General features: G+C 45.7%; 1 protein-coding gene across 4 annotated transcripts in view; it reads right to left on the reverse strand.

Annotated features, from left to right (window-relative positions):
- ST6GALNAC3 (ST6 N-acetylgalactosaminide alpha-2,6-sialyltransferase 3) overlaps window positions 1-11,228 on the reverse strand; it is a 576,955-nt gene extending 565,727 nt beyond the window's left edge. For all 4 annotated transcript variants that reach the window (XM_044004647.1, XM_044004645.1, XM_044004648.1 and 1 more), the window contains exon 1: window positions 11,021-11,228. In XM_044004647.1, coding sequence (XP_043860582.1) covers window positions 11,021-11,038 — 18 coding nt within the window. In that variant the 5' untranslated portion in view covers window positions 11,039-11,228. The remainder of the gene's footprint in view (window positions 1-11,020) is intronic.
- Between the last annotated feature and the right edge of the window lie 4,730 nt (window positions 11,229-15,958).

Below are 15,958 nucleotides of genomic sequence, written 5' to 3' on the forward strand. Positions count from 1 at the left end.
CCAAAAGACTCGTGATAGAAAATGCTCTCCAAATCCAGAAAAAGAACTATAGAATCTGACTGCAGATTGAAGCATACTGTTTTCACTTTTTTGTTGTTGTTGTTGTTTCTTCTTTCTTGTGGTTTTTCCCTTTTTTCCTGATTCTTCTCTTACAACATGACTAATGTGGAAATATGTTTAGCATTATTGTAATGTATAACCTATATCATATTGCTTTCTGTCTTGGGAGGGGGGAGGGAAGGGAGGGAGGGAGATAAATTGCAACTAGAAATCTACAAAAATGAAATGTTGAAAACTATTTTTACATGTAATTGGGAAAAAATACAATACTGTTTAAAAAAAAGAAAAAAAAAAGAGAGAGAGAATCTCCTTAGTGGTAGATATGGATTGCATCGCCCTGAGCCTGGATGAGCAGTGGAAGGAGTTGGTGAGAGCAAGAGAGGAGAAAGATCCTGAAGATCCTGAGCTCTTCTGGCTTCCAGCTTTGAGAGGAGATCCATGATGCCAAGCTCTCTTCGGTCACTGAAGGGAGAAAAGGATTCTGAGAAGATTACGTGAGAAGTGCTGGTAGTTTCTCCTGTGTCCCTGTCTGCAGCTTACCGCAGTAGAGACTCCAGGGAATTTCCCCTCTGGGTGAAATCTGGACTTTCTCTTGGTCAGGTTGGGTAGCTCATAACAGCCCTGGTCCCATGCACCCTGTCTTCTTCTCCGACATGCTCCCATCCTGGCGCAGGCCCTCATCCCCCTCAGGTCTGGACCATTGCTGGGCAGTCTGCCTGCCATTCACCTTCTCCTCACTGTAATCCGCCTTGCATTCAGCTCTCAAACTGGCTTTCTTTCAACATGTCTGGCCACATCCTGCCCCAATACAGCAAACTCCCAACAGCTTCCCATGGCCTCTAGGGTCAACTATAAAATCCTCAGTTTGCCTTTGGAAGCCCCCCATGACACACCGCCTCCCCACCATCCCAGTCGTGTTCAGTCCCACTTCCCCCACGCACTCTGTGATCCACAGATGCCAGCCTCCTGGCTGGTCCTGACCCCCAACACCCCATCTCCTGATCATGAGCATTAACACTGACTGCCCTCCATGCCTGCAACTCTCTCCCTCCTCAGCCTTATTTCTTGGCTTCCCAGACACAGCTAAAGCCCCCCTCAATCTTGGTGCCTTCTCTCCGGGGTTGCCCCCAGTTCATCCTGCCTAGATCTGGCTTGTCCGTGGATGTCTGCCTGGTGCCTCCTACATTAGACTGAGCTACTTGAGAAAAGGCATGAGGTTTTGCCTTTCTTTATCTACCTGGCACTTCATGTGAAGGAAGGCACCTAGTAGGTGCTTAATAAAAGCTTGTTGACTTCAATGACTCGGAGAGATGGGAGCTTGCCTGGGGTCGCCTCACGAACCAGCCTCTGGCAGCTCTTCAAGCACCACCTTCGTTGAACTTGCTACATTCCAACCCTCGGCCCTGGGTTCATGCTCCATTATCTTCCCCTGACTCGTGGTATGTTTGCAACAGTCCTTCCATGCATTCCAAGCCACCCTGGAGCAGAGCCAGAGTTCAGGTTCACGTCTCCTGCCTCTGTCCAGCCTGTGGCCACATCAAGCAGCCCCACAAGCCTCTTGAGGTCACTGTAAGGGAGACCCCGAACAGCCTGGAGATCAAGCAAAGCCCCCATAGCCCCTAGAGCTCACACAGCAAAGCTCAAAGAGAAATCCTCAGTGTACACACACACACACACACACACACACACACACACACACACCACACAGAATATATACACCGCATACACACACCACACACACACTCGTGCGCACACACACCACACAGAATATATACACTGCATACACACACCACACACACTTGTGTGCACACACACCACACAGAATATATACACTGCATACACACACCACACACAAAATAGATACACCACACACAAAATAGATACACCTCGTACACACACCACACACAAAATAGATACACCACACACACACTCGTGCGCACACACACCACACAGAATATATACACTGCATACACACATCACACACAAAATAGATACACCTCATACACACACCACACACAAAATAGATACACCACACACACACTCGTGCGCACACACCACACAGAATATATACACCGCATACACACACTACACACACCACACACACTTGTGCGCATGCACACACACCACACAGAATATATACACCATATACACAAAATATATACACCACACACACACCATACACACCACACATACACACACACATACTCGTGCGCGCACACACCACACAAAATATATACACCGCATACACACACACACACTCGTGCGCACACACACCACACAAAATATATACACCGCATACACACACCACACACAAAATATATACACCACACACACCATATATACCACACACACCATACACACCACACACAAAATATATATATACCGCCTACACACACCACACACAAAATATATACACCACATACACACACCACACACAAAATATATACACCACATACACACCATACACACCACACCAAAATATATACACCACACACACCACACACAAAATATATATACCGCATACACACATCACACCACACATACAACACACCATGTCACACACAACATATACATACCACATATACACATGCATGTCACACCACATATACACACACGACACACATACCACACACATACTTCTATCACCCTGCCCCCAAATGCCTGTATTATTGTGTATCATCATCATCAACAACAAACAAAACCCATCCCTGACCCCAAGGAGCTCCTAGTCTAAGAATGTTCAGACAACCATGTTCATAGAGATCTCAACGGTGTGCATGGCTGGTCCTCTCGGACAGGAGGCACTAGCAGTGGGGAGGATGGGGAAAGATGTCTTACAGACAGTGGGATTTGAACTGAGTCATGATGGAAGACAGGAGATTTGATGAGGAGGGACAGTGTTGTAGGACTGTGTTCCAGGCACAGGGGTCAGTCAGTAAAGATTTCCAGAGTTCATAGAAGAAAGCTGATGTCCCTGTATCTTAGCATACACAGAGGGAAATAAAATGTTAAAAATAAAAAAGTAAAATGTACAAGGCTGTAAGAATAGGAAGGGGCAGAACTGTAAAGGGCTTTAAAAGGCAAACTGAAACTTTTATATTTGATCCTGGACACCACAAGTTGTATCAAACTCCGTACCAGACTATAAACTCCACGAGGGCAGGCACTGTATCTCACCAAATCTCCCAAATTCTCTGCACACAGTAGTCACTTAAACACATCTAATGGGCTTAAATTTGTTGCCTGAAAATCAAAACCTATTACTAAAATTCAATAGGAAAAGAAATTAATTCTATCACTTACTAAACATATATATATATATATGAAAAACTTTCCCCTCCCCCCTCCAATCTGAAAGGAAAAAGCTGTAGAGTTTATTATACAGATGCACATGAGAAATTGTTAAAAGAGATGAGTTCATTCCAGTAAGAGAATCATTTTGGTGGCCAAATGGAGGATGGATTAGAGTAGGGGGAGACTTAAGGCAGGCAAGACAGACAGTAATATATTAAAACAACCCAGATGTGATATAGTAAGGGCCTGCAGTGGGGGAGGGGAGAAGGAGCAGTGTCAGAAGAGAGAAAGGGAAGTGTTTGAGAAATAAAGATGGTCCTTGCCAACAGATTGGATGGGGATCGAGGGAGAGGTGTGGAGCCCAGGGTGACTCAGCTTGTGAGCCTGAGAGGATGGTGCCCTTGACAATGATAGGGAAGGTAAAAGGAAGGGGGGAGGGAGAAAAATAATGAGTTCTGTTTTGGACTCATTTAGTTTAAGAGGCCTACTGGACATACAATTTGAAATGCCCTACTATGTGCAAGATGTGATGATAAGTGCTAGGGATAGGAAGACAAAATTAAAAATAGTCTTGCCCTTAAGAAGTGCATAGCCAGGGGCAGCTAGGTGGCGCAATGGATAAAGCACAGGCCCTGGATTCAGGAGGACTTGAGTTCAAATTTGCCCTCAGACACTTGACACTAGCTGTGTGACCCTGGGCAAGTCACTTAACCCTCATTACCCCACCAAATTTTTTTTTTTTAAAGTGCATAGCCAGATGAAGGTAATCATGGGGAGAAAGCACAAACAATGCAGAATATCCACAAAAGCTTCCCATGGGAGAGCACACTTGAGATGACCACTGCTCCCCAACAGGAGACGTCCACATTATATGAGCAGGTCATTTATGACCAGAGTTGATGCTGCTTTTCAGAGTGAGACGCTAGAAGGCAATTTTCATAACCGATTTCCCAAGTTTTCTTTTTTAAGCTTGTAAACCAGTTAAGTAACAATACAAAGAAGACAATGCTCTCATCACATCACCTTCTGATAAATCCAACAAGCAGTGAAGAGCCCTATGTGGCAGGCCCCAGCCCCAGCAATGAAAGACAGAAGGAAAATTAGCTCTTCCCCCAGAAGCACATATTTAACTGCTCAGAAATACAAGAAATACTCATTCTAGAAACAAACTTCCCATATAAACTAATCCATGTTTTCTCCTCTTGGTAAAAGAATCCTGTTCCTGTGTTCCAAGCTCTGTGCTAAGTACAGGGGAAAACACCGGAATATGGAAAGATGGAAGAAAGGGAGGGAGGGAGAGAGAGAAAAAGAGAAAGAGAGGGGGGAGAGGGAGGAAGGAAGAGAGGGAGGGAGGAATGAAGAAAGAAAAGAGAAAGAAAGAAAGAAAGAAAGAAAGAAAGAAGAAAGAAAGAAAGAAAGAAAGAAAGAAAGAAAGAAAGAAAGAAAAGAAAGAAAGAAAGAAAGAAGAAAGAAAAAAAGAAAGACCCATGCTTTAATATGTATTCAGACAATATCAGTTCTTTCTCTGGAAGCAGATAGCATGCGTCATCATTAGTCCTTTGGGATTGTCTTGGATCATTCATTATCTTGCTGAGAATAATCAAGTCATTCAGTTCTTCATCATACAATATTGCTGTTATCGTGTAAAACATTTTCCTAGTTCTGCTCACTTCACTTTACATCAGTTCTTTTAAGTCCAAGTTTTTCTGACGTTCGTGTAGCACAATAGTATTCCATTGCATTCATATACCACGACTTGTTCAGCCATTCCCCAATTGATGGGCATTGCCTTGATTTCCAATTCTTAGCCACTACCATAAGAACTGCTATAAATATTTTTGTTCAAGCAGATACTCTTCCCTTTTAAAGAATCATATTTTAAATGGAAGGAAAAGCTAAAATTCAGTTAAAAGATAATGGGTGGGGCAGCTAGGTGGTGCACTGGATAAAGCACCAGTCCTGGATTCAGGAGGACCTGAGTTCAATCCGACCTCAGACACTTGACACTTACTAGTTGTGTGACCCTGGGCAAGTCACTTAACCCTCTGACTTGTCTGTGACCCAGCAGGCAAGTTTTGAGCATCACTGGTGATGAACAGTCATCACTCTTTGGCCAGTGGCTCCTGAGCCCCATCAGCCTCAGCTGGCCTGATCTTTGGACACCAGTGTGTCATCTAGCCCATGTCTGAAGCTGTTTTAGGGTAGAGCCTCTCAGCGCTTGTGCTCCACAAGCAGAGACTTTCAAGAACCCAGGGACACATGAACACCTGGATAAGACCCAACGGGAGAGCCTTAGGAAAAGGTTTTCCTCTTTTAAAAAATGTAATAACTTTTACAATGCATTAGTTTATCCTTTGCCAAGCCTTGGGGGCAATGCCTTTGGGAAATAATAATGGACTCCAAGCAGTTTCACTTCTTCCCAGTCCCAGAAACAATTGGTACTAGGAACCTCATTCATTAAAGAGGTTCAAAGACTGGTGTCGAGGTCTGCTCTAGCCTCTGCCTTGCTGCCCACTCTCCCAATTGGCAAGTCGCTGACCGGGATGACCACTTCACTCCCAGACCCTAGACCCACCCCTCCCTCTTCAGACTTCTAAGTCTTCACTCCAGTTCCCCATTATCTGTTGTCTCCATTAGAATGGAAGCTTCTTCAGGGGAGTGACTATTTTTTTGTTTCAGTTTGTATCGTCAGCATTTAACATGGTGCCTGGTACATACTGAGCAACCCGTCACAATTGTTCTGAGGATAAATGGCATTCCTGTTTGTGACATGCCTCTCTAACCTCCTGGGCCTGTGGTCATCACCGATAAAGGGTTTATCTACCTAGAGAAAGTGGGAAAGGGGCTGGACTGGGAGTTGGAGGATCTGGCTCTCAATCTCAACTCTTCCACTTTGCTGTGTAACCTTGAACGGAGCATTTAACCTCTCTAGGGCTCCGTTACATCATCTGTAAAACCAGTGATCCCACAATCTTCTGGCATCTCGTTGTCAGGCTTTCCATTCAGTAAAAGGTAGGGGACTGGAGTCCTCGGGGGTCCCCAACAAGAACACCCCATTCTCTAAGGCAGCTGATGATGCAATCGTTGCCCCCCTAAGACTCTGACCAAAGGTTCCTAATTGAAAGTGGTTGGATGGCATTTAGATTAAAAATCAGACCAAGCCCAGCTCTCATGGATTCCCAGCACTGGAGAGGAAGGAGAGAGCTGGGCTAATGAAATGCACAGATAATCCCTAAACCTGCCTTTTGTCATTAGTCTAACCTCCTCCCCACCTTCAAATCTCTTCTGAGCTGCTAACAAGGAGCAGAATTAACGTGTTTGAGTCTCACCTACTTTCTCTTTTCATGCTCTGGTGAATGTGCTAATTGATAGCAAAACACTTAAAAGGTGTGGAGCAGAATGAAGGAGGAGAGGGAAGGGCCCTGGATAATCCATAAACCAGATAAGGAGCCTTTTAAGAACCAAGCAGCTACTGCAGCTTTCTCTAACATGATCCTGGTAATACTTGCAACTCTTCTTCTGATTGAGAAATAGTTCAATTTACCTTTTTTGCTAAGGTCCTTTCAGAGTCTACAGAGTAGAAGGGATTGATCAGGACTTCCTGTAAAAGCATCTCCAATAGGTAGAAAGTCACCTCCAGAGACAGGCAAACCTCCAGTTCTGTCTCCAGCCAGGTTTAATCAATCACACCCTTGCTTCAGCATCTCTCCAATCTCGAAACCCCACCATCATTCTCCCCAAAGACCTCAAGGCTGAATCAGTTTCCCAGGCTGATAATCTAAGTATAGGACCCAGTTTCACTTTTATAAAGCTCTTATGTGAGTGATGTACCAGGAAAAAAAGCAGATTTAGTGCCTAACCCCATCTTAGACAAGGAGTTCTCACACTTACTGTGTCATGGAACCAGTGAAAGGCAATCTGGTGAAGCTTATGGGCCCCTTCTCAGGATGGTTTTAAATATTTGAAGGAACTACTGGATTTCAGTTAGAGGTTATGGAAAATAAAGGTGCGATCCTCCTCCCCTTCTACAAGCTAATAAATCCCCTGAAATCTATCCATGGACCAAGTATTCAGTGGACCCCCAAGTTAAGAAGCTCTGGCTTAGAGAATGGCCTAACCAGGATGCTCTTTACAAGTATGTGGTCATGGTTTTGTCCAGAAGAACAAGGGGAGGGGAGGGATTGTAATTTCAAACCCCAGCAAACATTGGCCCCATTCATCCACAGCACAGAGCCCTAGCATTAATGTCTTACCCCACAGATTATGCTGAGATAAGCACATAAAACCATATTCTCCCCCTCTCTCTCTCTCTCTCTCTCTCTCTGTGTGTGTGTGTGTCTCTGTCTCTCTGTCTCTCTCTGTCTCTCTCTTTGTCTGTCTCTGTCTCCCTCTTTGTCTGTCTCTGTCTCTTGCTGTCTGTCTCTGTCTCTGTCTCTGTCTGTCTCTATCTGTCTCTGTCTGTCTGTCTGTCTGTCTGTCTGTCTGTCTCTCTCTCTCTCTCTCTCTCTGTCTCTCTCTCTGTTTCTCTGTCTCTCTCTGTCTCTCTCTGTCTTTCTCCCACCCCCCCACGCCCTGCACTATGCGGAGTTCTGCTTGGACAGCTACTGCCTATTTACCACTTTCCCAGGACAATGTAGGCAGGCAGGCTCACTAGGAAATATACACACCCCAGGTTCTTCCAGGGTTATCATATAGTTTCAGAGTTACACCGTAGCAGCTGTGACTTTCCTGACTCCATATTTCTTCCACTGTCCCAAGTAATAGTTTGCCGGGTTTTGAAAGTAGAGAGTTAGGGGGGAGGGGGAAGAAGGAGAGGCTGGTTTGAGGTTTTGTAGCCACTTAGCCTAGGAAACAGGCATGTTTTCAAGGGCTGTCAGGCCTCTCTCCTTTCTTCATTCCTAGCCCGGGTCTTTCTTCCCCTCCCCCTCCAGTTTTTGAATTGGATCCAGATTGCATAAGGAGAAAAGTATCAGACCTATAGGAAAACACAAGCTGAGGGGAAGTGAAGGAGCCCTCTGAGCCCCAAGCCGAGATCTGCTGTTTGCTGAGGGCTGAGGTGGAAAAAGCAGGATTTCCCCATGGAGAGACCCATAAGGCCTCTGGATGCTTACAAAGAAGGAAGGTTTGGTCTTGAGAATGTTCTTGACAAGAATCTAACCAACTTCAGCATTGCTGTCTGCTATTCTTCCATGATTGCTTTGTGCACATGTTTCTAAATTCTTTAAAACTCCATGGAGTTGGGTTAGGTAGGTGGCACAGTGGATAAAGCACCAGCCCTGGATTCAGGAGGACCTGAGTTCAAATCTGGCCTCAGACACTTGACACTTACTAGCTGTGTGACCCTGGGCAAGTCACTTCACCCTCATTTCCCCACCAAAAACAAAAAAAAAAATTAAAAAATCTGACCTCAGACACTTGACACTAGCTGTATGACCTTGGGCAAGTCACTTAACCCTTACTGCCCTGCCAGAAAACAAACAAACAAACAAACACCTCCCTGGAGTGAGGAGCCCAGGGCTGGCCACACAGCACATATACCCTTAAGACTTGCTTGACTTGAGGTAGCTCAACCAACACCTTCTTCCCAAAGTCTTTCCTAAGTTCCCTCCCCAGCTACAAGATTTCCCCTCTCCCAAAATTACCTTATGCACTTTGGGTATATATTGTTTCACCTAATTAGATCACATGGGACCGTGAGCTCCCTGAGACAAGGAGCACCTTTTGCCTTTCTTTGTATCGCTCTCCTAGCACACAGTAGGCACTCTAATGCTCACTGACCAACCCCTATGTACCTGTGCCCCTCCCCCTAGAATACTGAAGGCGGATTTATTTTACTTGGTCTTCTATCCCCAGGGCTTAGCATGCTGCCAGCTACATAGTAGGCAGATGGGGAAACTGAGCCAGGCAGAGGATAAGTGACTTGCCCAGAGTTAAACAACTAGTAAGTGTCAGAAGTAGGATCTGAGTGGGAATCTCCCTACAGCCAAATCCAATGTTCTATCCACTACACCACCTAGCTGCTTCCAGTTTGTCATCTCCCAGACTCAAGCAATTCTGAGGCAGAAGGGGCATGAGAAGTCCACAACTGAACAATGAAACCCTTTACAATCAAAAGAGAGAAGGCTAAGAACTGGAAGGGATCTTAGAGAACGCGGCATCCAACCCTTGATCAAACAGACCCACCCTCGGAGCGTCAGGCAACGAGAGGCAAGAGCACGGCATCTGGAAATCGTGGCCAACACGCTTCCCGGAGGAGAGGAATAGTTCCCTGGAGGTTCTTGTAAACCTTGTCACCTGGAACATCAGGACGTGCCTCTCATGTGGATCATTAAATGACTCCCTGCAATGAAGTTTGTTTTCTTTCCCTTCTCCCCTCCCCCAGAAAGACAAAGGGAAGTTGGCAAATGATGTTAAACAGACCAGTTGTGGGTAGGTTCAAAGCATCCTTCGGAGAAATGAAATCCAGTCGTAATGTACTCGCCCCCAACCATTTGTGAAATAAAAATACGAATCCTCTCGCCCTTCTTCCAAGCAGGAAATGAGCGAGCCTGGCTCTGGGCTTGGAGACGCCCTTCTGGTGAAGGCAGCTCCCACCCCTCAATGTACTGGGAGTGGGCATGATATAGGCGCTTAGGTGAGCTCAGCCCCTGCCTAATGCCCGGGCTGTGGAGGTGACAGACACCCAGCTAGCTCAGCATCCAAAAATGAAGCCCAATGGAGAAGGCCCAGGTAAGGGATGTCCTGGAAATGGCAAGAATGGGGGCAAAATCTGCCTCTAAGTGCTCGGGCCTGAGGGCAGAGGTCATCGGCACCCCACGGAGACAGACGCTCTCCTTCCCTCCCGCGTGGAACCTGCACCCTATAGAACCTTAAGGGGAGGGGCGTGGCAGCGTGGGATCCAATAGGAAGTCACCGAGCTGCAGCTTCTCGTCAAGTTCATTAGCATAAGGGGGCCGGAATCTCCACTAATAAACACACCCTCCTCCAGTGAACTTTTCGGAGTCCGTTTCTCCAGCCTCCGAGAGCACACCGCGATCCTCCCAGCTGAGGATCTACCCAAGCGGCCGTTAAAAGGCTCTTCCTTCGCAAGATTTCACACTCTCCAGCAACCCCGGGGACGGGAGCGCGAGAAAGAAAAAAATAAAAGAAAGGCTTTCCCCGTCTGCCCCCATCCTTCTTCCTCCCACCCCCCCACCCCCGAGTCTGCCCCCATCCTTCCCTCCCCTTCCAGGCTATGCTGCGGCCGCCAGGTAATGCGGCCGACTCCACGCCTGACAGCAGCCCCTTGGAGGAACAGTCACGGCAGACAAGCCCCAGCCCCCCATCCTGCAATCCCTCCCTGCAGCCCCCCCCTTTCCCCTTGTCTCCCCCTTGCCCTTTATTCTGCACACAGTCCTCCCCCCCACAAACACACACAGTCACTCACCCCCCCCCCCACCCCCAACTGCTAGCCCGCAGTTCTGACAATGCGGAGAAAACCAGGGCAAGGGGGGGAAGGCTGAGGCCGGCAGCCTGTGGACGAGCCACTCTGAGGCCGGAGGAAAAGGAGAAGCCATCCGGCAGCAGCGAACGCCCCCGGGGACCGGGATGCAGCTGAATTCCACTCCTCCCATCCCGCCCGCCCAGCCAGCCGGCCGGCATGCAAGCAACAGATAGGAGCGATTACCTTCAGCATGCAGGCCATGTTCCTCCCCCAGCCTCCCTGCCACCGAAGGGCCGGGGCTGGCCTGGCCAAGAGCAGCTACAGGCTCAGGCGAGCCAGCCCGAGCGACGGGTGCAACGCGCACGGCTGCCGCAGCCTCCAGTCCCGGGGCTCGCGAGCAGGGTACCACAGTGCCCAGCGGGAGATCCGTTAGGCACTGTCGGCTTCTCATGCCCGGCTTGTTCCACCCAGCGGCTCCTGCCACTGGCTGGGGGCCAGCCCAGCACCTCCCCTCCGTCACATGACTGCCTTTGATTCATGGCTTCAGCATGTACACTTTTTTTTTTCCTTTAAGAAGGAAGAGGAAAAAAAGCTTCTGGTCTCCTTCCCTGCTACAACGTATACAAGACTGCAGGGCTTTGGAGGGAGAACATTGGAACTAGATCAGGAGAAGGAAAAGCGGCTCTGGGCTCGCTCCTTAGTCTTTTCATCAGCAGGTTTCTGCAGGCATCTCACCCTTTCAAAAAAAGAAAAGTGAAGTCCATTTTTTAAAGCCCTGCTTCATCAAAACGGCCCAAGCTTGGACACGTTTGAGGGGTCTCGAACGTAGAAATGAAACTCTCCTGCAACTGACAATATAGCAATTGACTATCATCAATCCCTTGCTTAAACACAAGATCTGGGCTTTGCACCTTATGCACTAACTGGTCTCTGAAAGCCCGTTCAGAGACAGCTCTGGCCCCTCCCCCTCTTAGCAGTCCCCAAACTTTGAAAGAAACTTTTCGGAAGCCGAGAATCAAAGGTCGCCTCTAAATGCCTCAGTCAGGTGAGACATTCTCAGAGGTCCAGTTTCAGCAGCAGCGCAGCCTGCGGCAGGACGGGGTGAGGGAAGGATTGCTCTGCTCCCTACCCCCATTGCAGCCCCTTTTCTCAGTCCCAAGGGGCAGACGACTCCTTAGTAGAAGACTAAGTGCAAGCTCCTACGGGCCTGCAGGAGGGTGCTTAGCTCTGGGATCCAAAGAGCATTGAGGAAGTCTCTCATGTATGGGCTAGGCTCAGGGGAAACGGGCAAAGAGAAAACATTCCTGCCTTCAAGGAACCTACACTCGATGAGGCAGGGGCCAGGCAATGAACAAATAGACCTGCATCTGTGCAGCAGAGTTATAGAGCAGACCAGTCTGTGTTACTAAGTGTATACCCAGGAGCAAGACACTTTACTGTGTTAGGACACAGTTTCCTTATCTCTAAAGTTAGGGGTTTGAAGGAGACCCCCTCTGAGCTCTCTTCCAGTCAAAACTAACCCATTCTATTTTATACATAATAATATGAGGAAGGAAAGAACACAGAACTGTGCAGCTCAGCCAAGGTTTCCCTTAGGAGTCGGGCACATGAGCTTGGCCTTAAGGGAAAAGAGGGATTCCAAAAGGCAGAGGTGAGGAAGAAGGCAGGGAGGTGCTGGTAAGGGGTTAACAAACCTTTCCTCTGCAGGACCAACTTTTCAGCTTAATCTGCATCCTTCCCATTGCTCCTCATTTTATTAAGTTTTCACAATAAGCAGAACAATCAAGCCCTGATTTGTGGCATTTGCCACCTTCTGAGATGTAAAAGTTCACACTGCAAAATGAACAATGAACAGTCCCTGGAGCCAGTAAGCCAGTTCCGGCACACCTCTGCGGGTAGGGATCCTCTCTTTCACTCTTGAGGGATGAGGAAAAGCACTTAAAACAGTATGGAGGTTTGAGTTAAAATGCCAAATCTGAGAAACAGAAGTAGTGGTGGTGGTGATGGTAGTAATGGTGGCAATATTTCTGTAGTAATGCTTTAGATTGGCAACAGATAATTACTTTATTTTATATACATACACATATAATCACTTGTGTGTGTGTGTGTGTGTGTGTGTGTATTTGAACCCAGGGGTCTTTCTGGCTCCAAGTCCAACACTGCAGTCACTGCACATCCGAGTTGCCTCAAGGAAGTTGGGGCTGAATGTCGAATGCATGATGGAGAGCCATGTGAAACAAGTCTAGAAAAAACTAAGCCCAGATTGTGAAGGGCTTTAAAGAATTGGAAGCTAAAGAGGTGTCCATCAAGTAGGGAATTGCCAAACTGATTATGTTCTGTAAATGAAACTAAATACTACTGTGCTTTAAGAAATGATTCAAGGGATGGTTTCAGAGAAACCTGTGAAGAGTTTTATGAACTGATACAGAACAGAGTGCACCAAAGCAGAGCAATCTCTACTGTAATCACAAAAATGAACAACTCTGAAAGCCTTGAGTTCACATCAAGTCCAACAATGATTCCAGAGGACCACTGATGAAGTAAACTGCCCTACCTCAGAGGTAGGGGATGAACTTATTATGCAGAATGAGACATTTCTAGACATGGTCAATGTAGGAATTTGTTTTGTTTGGCTATTCACATTTGTTATAAGGGGGTTGGTCTCCTTTTCCTTCTAATATATATTTTAGTGGGAGGGGGAGGTGAGGAAAGAAAAAATGCTTGTCGATCAAAAAAAAAAACCTCATTAAAACAACTCCTAGGCTATTGCCATCATCACCAACATCGTACAGATGAAGGAGCTTTGACTCCAGGCAAAGATATGTTCACATTCTACCTCAGACATATCACTGCCAATATAATCTTAGACACATCATTTAACATCCCTTAGCCTTGATTTCCTCAGCTGTAAAATGAGGAGCTTGACTCCTTAGTTCCCTTCCTATTCTGGGTCATCCTACAAAGAGAAAGTCATGGATTTTTGTTCCACATCATACATTTTTTCTTGAACAGTTCCTACCACTTGGGTATTGGTGGAATCTTTAAAACCACCTCCAAAATATTTACACACGAGGTTGGGGCTTACAGGAATCAGAATCCATCTTTCTTCTAAGTACTCCCAGAAAAGCACTGTGGTCTAGTGATGAGAGAACCGGTCAAGAAGGGAAAGGATTGACTAGAAACCTGGAGAAATGTGACTTTCAAAGGATTCTTCATGTTTTCCCATTGAATATATATATATATACACACACACATACACACACATATATATACACATATATACATGTACATATACACACACATATATACACATATATACTTTAAAGTATATATACTTATATGTATAAAAGTATATATACTTAAAAGAATATATACTTATATAAGTGTGTGTATATATATATATACATACACATAGACATATACATATATATACATATACAAATATATATATGAAGGAAGAGAACCTCAGAAGCACATGGGAAAGAGTTCAGATAGAGGAGGGTGATTACCTCGTCTTATCTCCCAAGACTCCAGTGGTAGCCACTGTCCCCACAGACTCTTCCTTCCAGTTATCTTGCCAACCTCTACAGCCCCCACCAAGACTTCAACCAGAATCCCTTGGACTGGAATTTAATTTCAAAACTGTTGTTTTAGCAAATGACTTTTGGTGGGCTTAGGCAATCCGAATTCCGTCACAGTGACACAGTGCTTTTTATTCTTCACCTCTCAAGAGCAAATAAACAGGGAAATGTTCTTTTGGAGATGATCAATAGCAGCAACTCGTGTTTCCAGAGAGCTTTGCAGTTTGCAAATTAGCTTGCATACACTCATGGAATCATGAGAAGGACCTCAAATCATCTAGTCCAATCATCTCATTTTACAGACAAGAAAACTTAAGCTCAGTGAGGTTGTGACATTTTCAAAACCACCTCGTAATTGGAAGCACAGCAATATTACTCATCTTTTACAGAGAGGTAAACTGAGGCTCGGGAAGATTAAATAATATTCCCAAAGCCCCTTCTGATGTCAAAGGTGGGATCGGAAGCCAGGTTTGCCTGACTTACACTCCATCATTCCATCCACCCTGCTATATTTATTTTTTCATTAATGAGATGACTATTAGCTCATCTGAGGGTTCTCAGCAAGCTAGCTATATTAACGCTAATGACTTCTTATTCCGACAGATCTACACTAACTCTTAACAAGACTCCTTGAGTGGATCATTGATGCTTTCAATTAAATTCCATTTGTTTTTCACGAGGAGCTAGCTATACTCCAAAAAAAAAAATCGAGTGTGTTTTGTTTTATTTTGTTTTGTTTTCTTAATGTTTGCTACATGAAGTCAAGATTGAAAGTAGATTCTGGGGGCAGCTGGGTGGCGCAGTGGATAAAGCCCCAGCCCTGGATTCAGGAGGACCTGAGTTCAAATCCAGCCTCAGACACTTGACAATTACTAGCTGTGGGATCCTGGGCAAGTCACTTAACCCTCATTGCCCCCCACACACACACACACACAAAACAAAGAAAAAAGAAAAAGGAAAGTAGATTCTACCTGAAGCAGATTCTCTCAAAGAAACAGGCTCAATCCTCTCCAGTGTAGACTAAGACCACTATTTCTATAAAAGAATAACAAGAACAATAATATTTCAGCCCAGCAGCCCTGTAAATTCCTGAAAACCCAACTAAATGAGCACTTCTTAAAGAAAAGAAAAAGAACAGAAGACCAAGCTCAGCATATAGGAAGTGCTTCCAGGTTAAGGGGAGGAAGGGGAGATGAGGCTTTTCCCTTCTTAGGTCTGGGAGGAATCTCCAGTAAAACATAACTGACAATAATAGTAAGAGTAGTAACTAGCACACAGAGTTTTAATGTTTACAAAGTGCTTTACAAACATTCACTCTTTTTATCATTACAAGAACCCTATTAATATCCCCAAATTACTGATGAGGAAACTGAGGCTGACAGGTATCTTGCCTAGGGTTTCATAGGTTCATTTGAACTGGGATCTTCCTGACTCCAAGTCCGGCTTTTTACCCACTAGCATTCTCCTTCCCCCATTGGGCTCATTTAACCCAGTTGCTCTATTTTATCACAGTCCTAATGTTGTTGCAGTGTCTGCTAGAACAATCATATAATAGCACCTGCCATTGATATAACACTTCGGGATCTAAAGCAAGTTTTCT

This window comes from Dromiciops gliroides, chromosome 4, assembly GCF_019393635.1.
Source record: "Dromiciops gliroides isolate mDroGli1 chromosome 4, mDroGli1.pri, whole genome shotgun sequence".
Classification (NCBI taxonomy): Eukaryota; Metazoa; Chordata; class Mammalia; order Microbiotheria; family Microbiotheriidae; genus Dromiciops; species Dromiciops gliroides.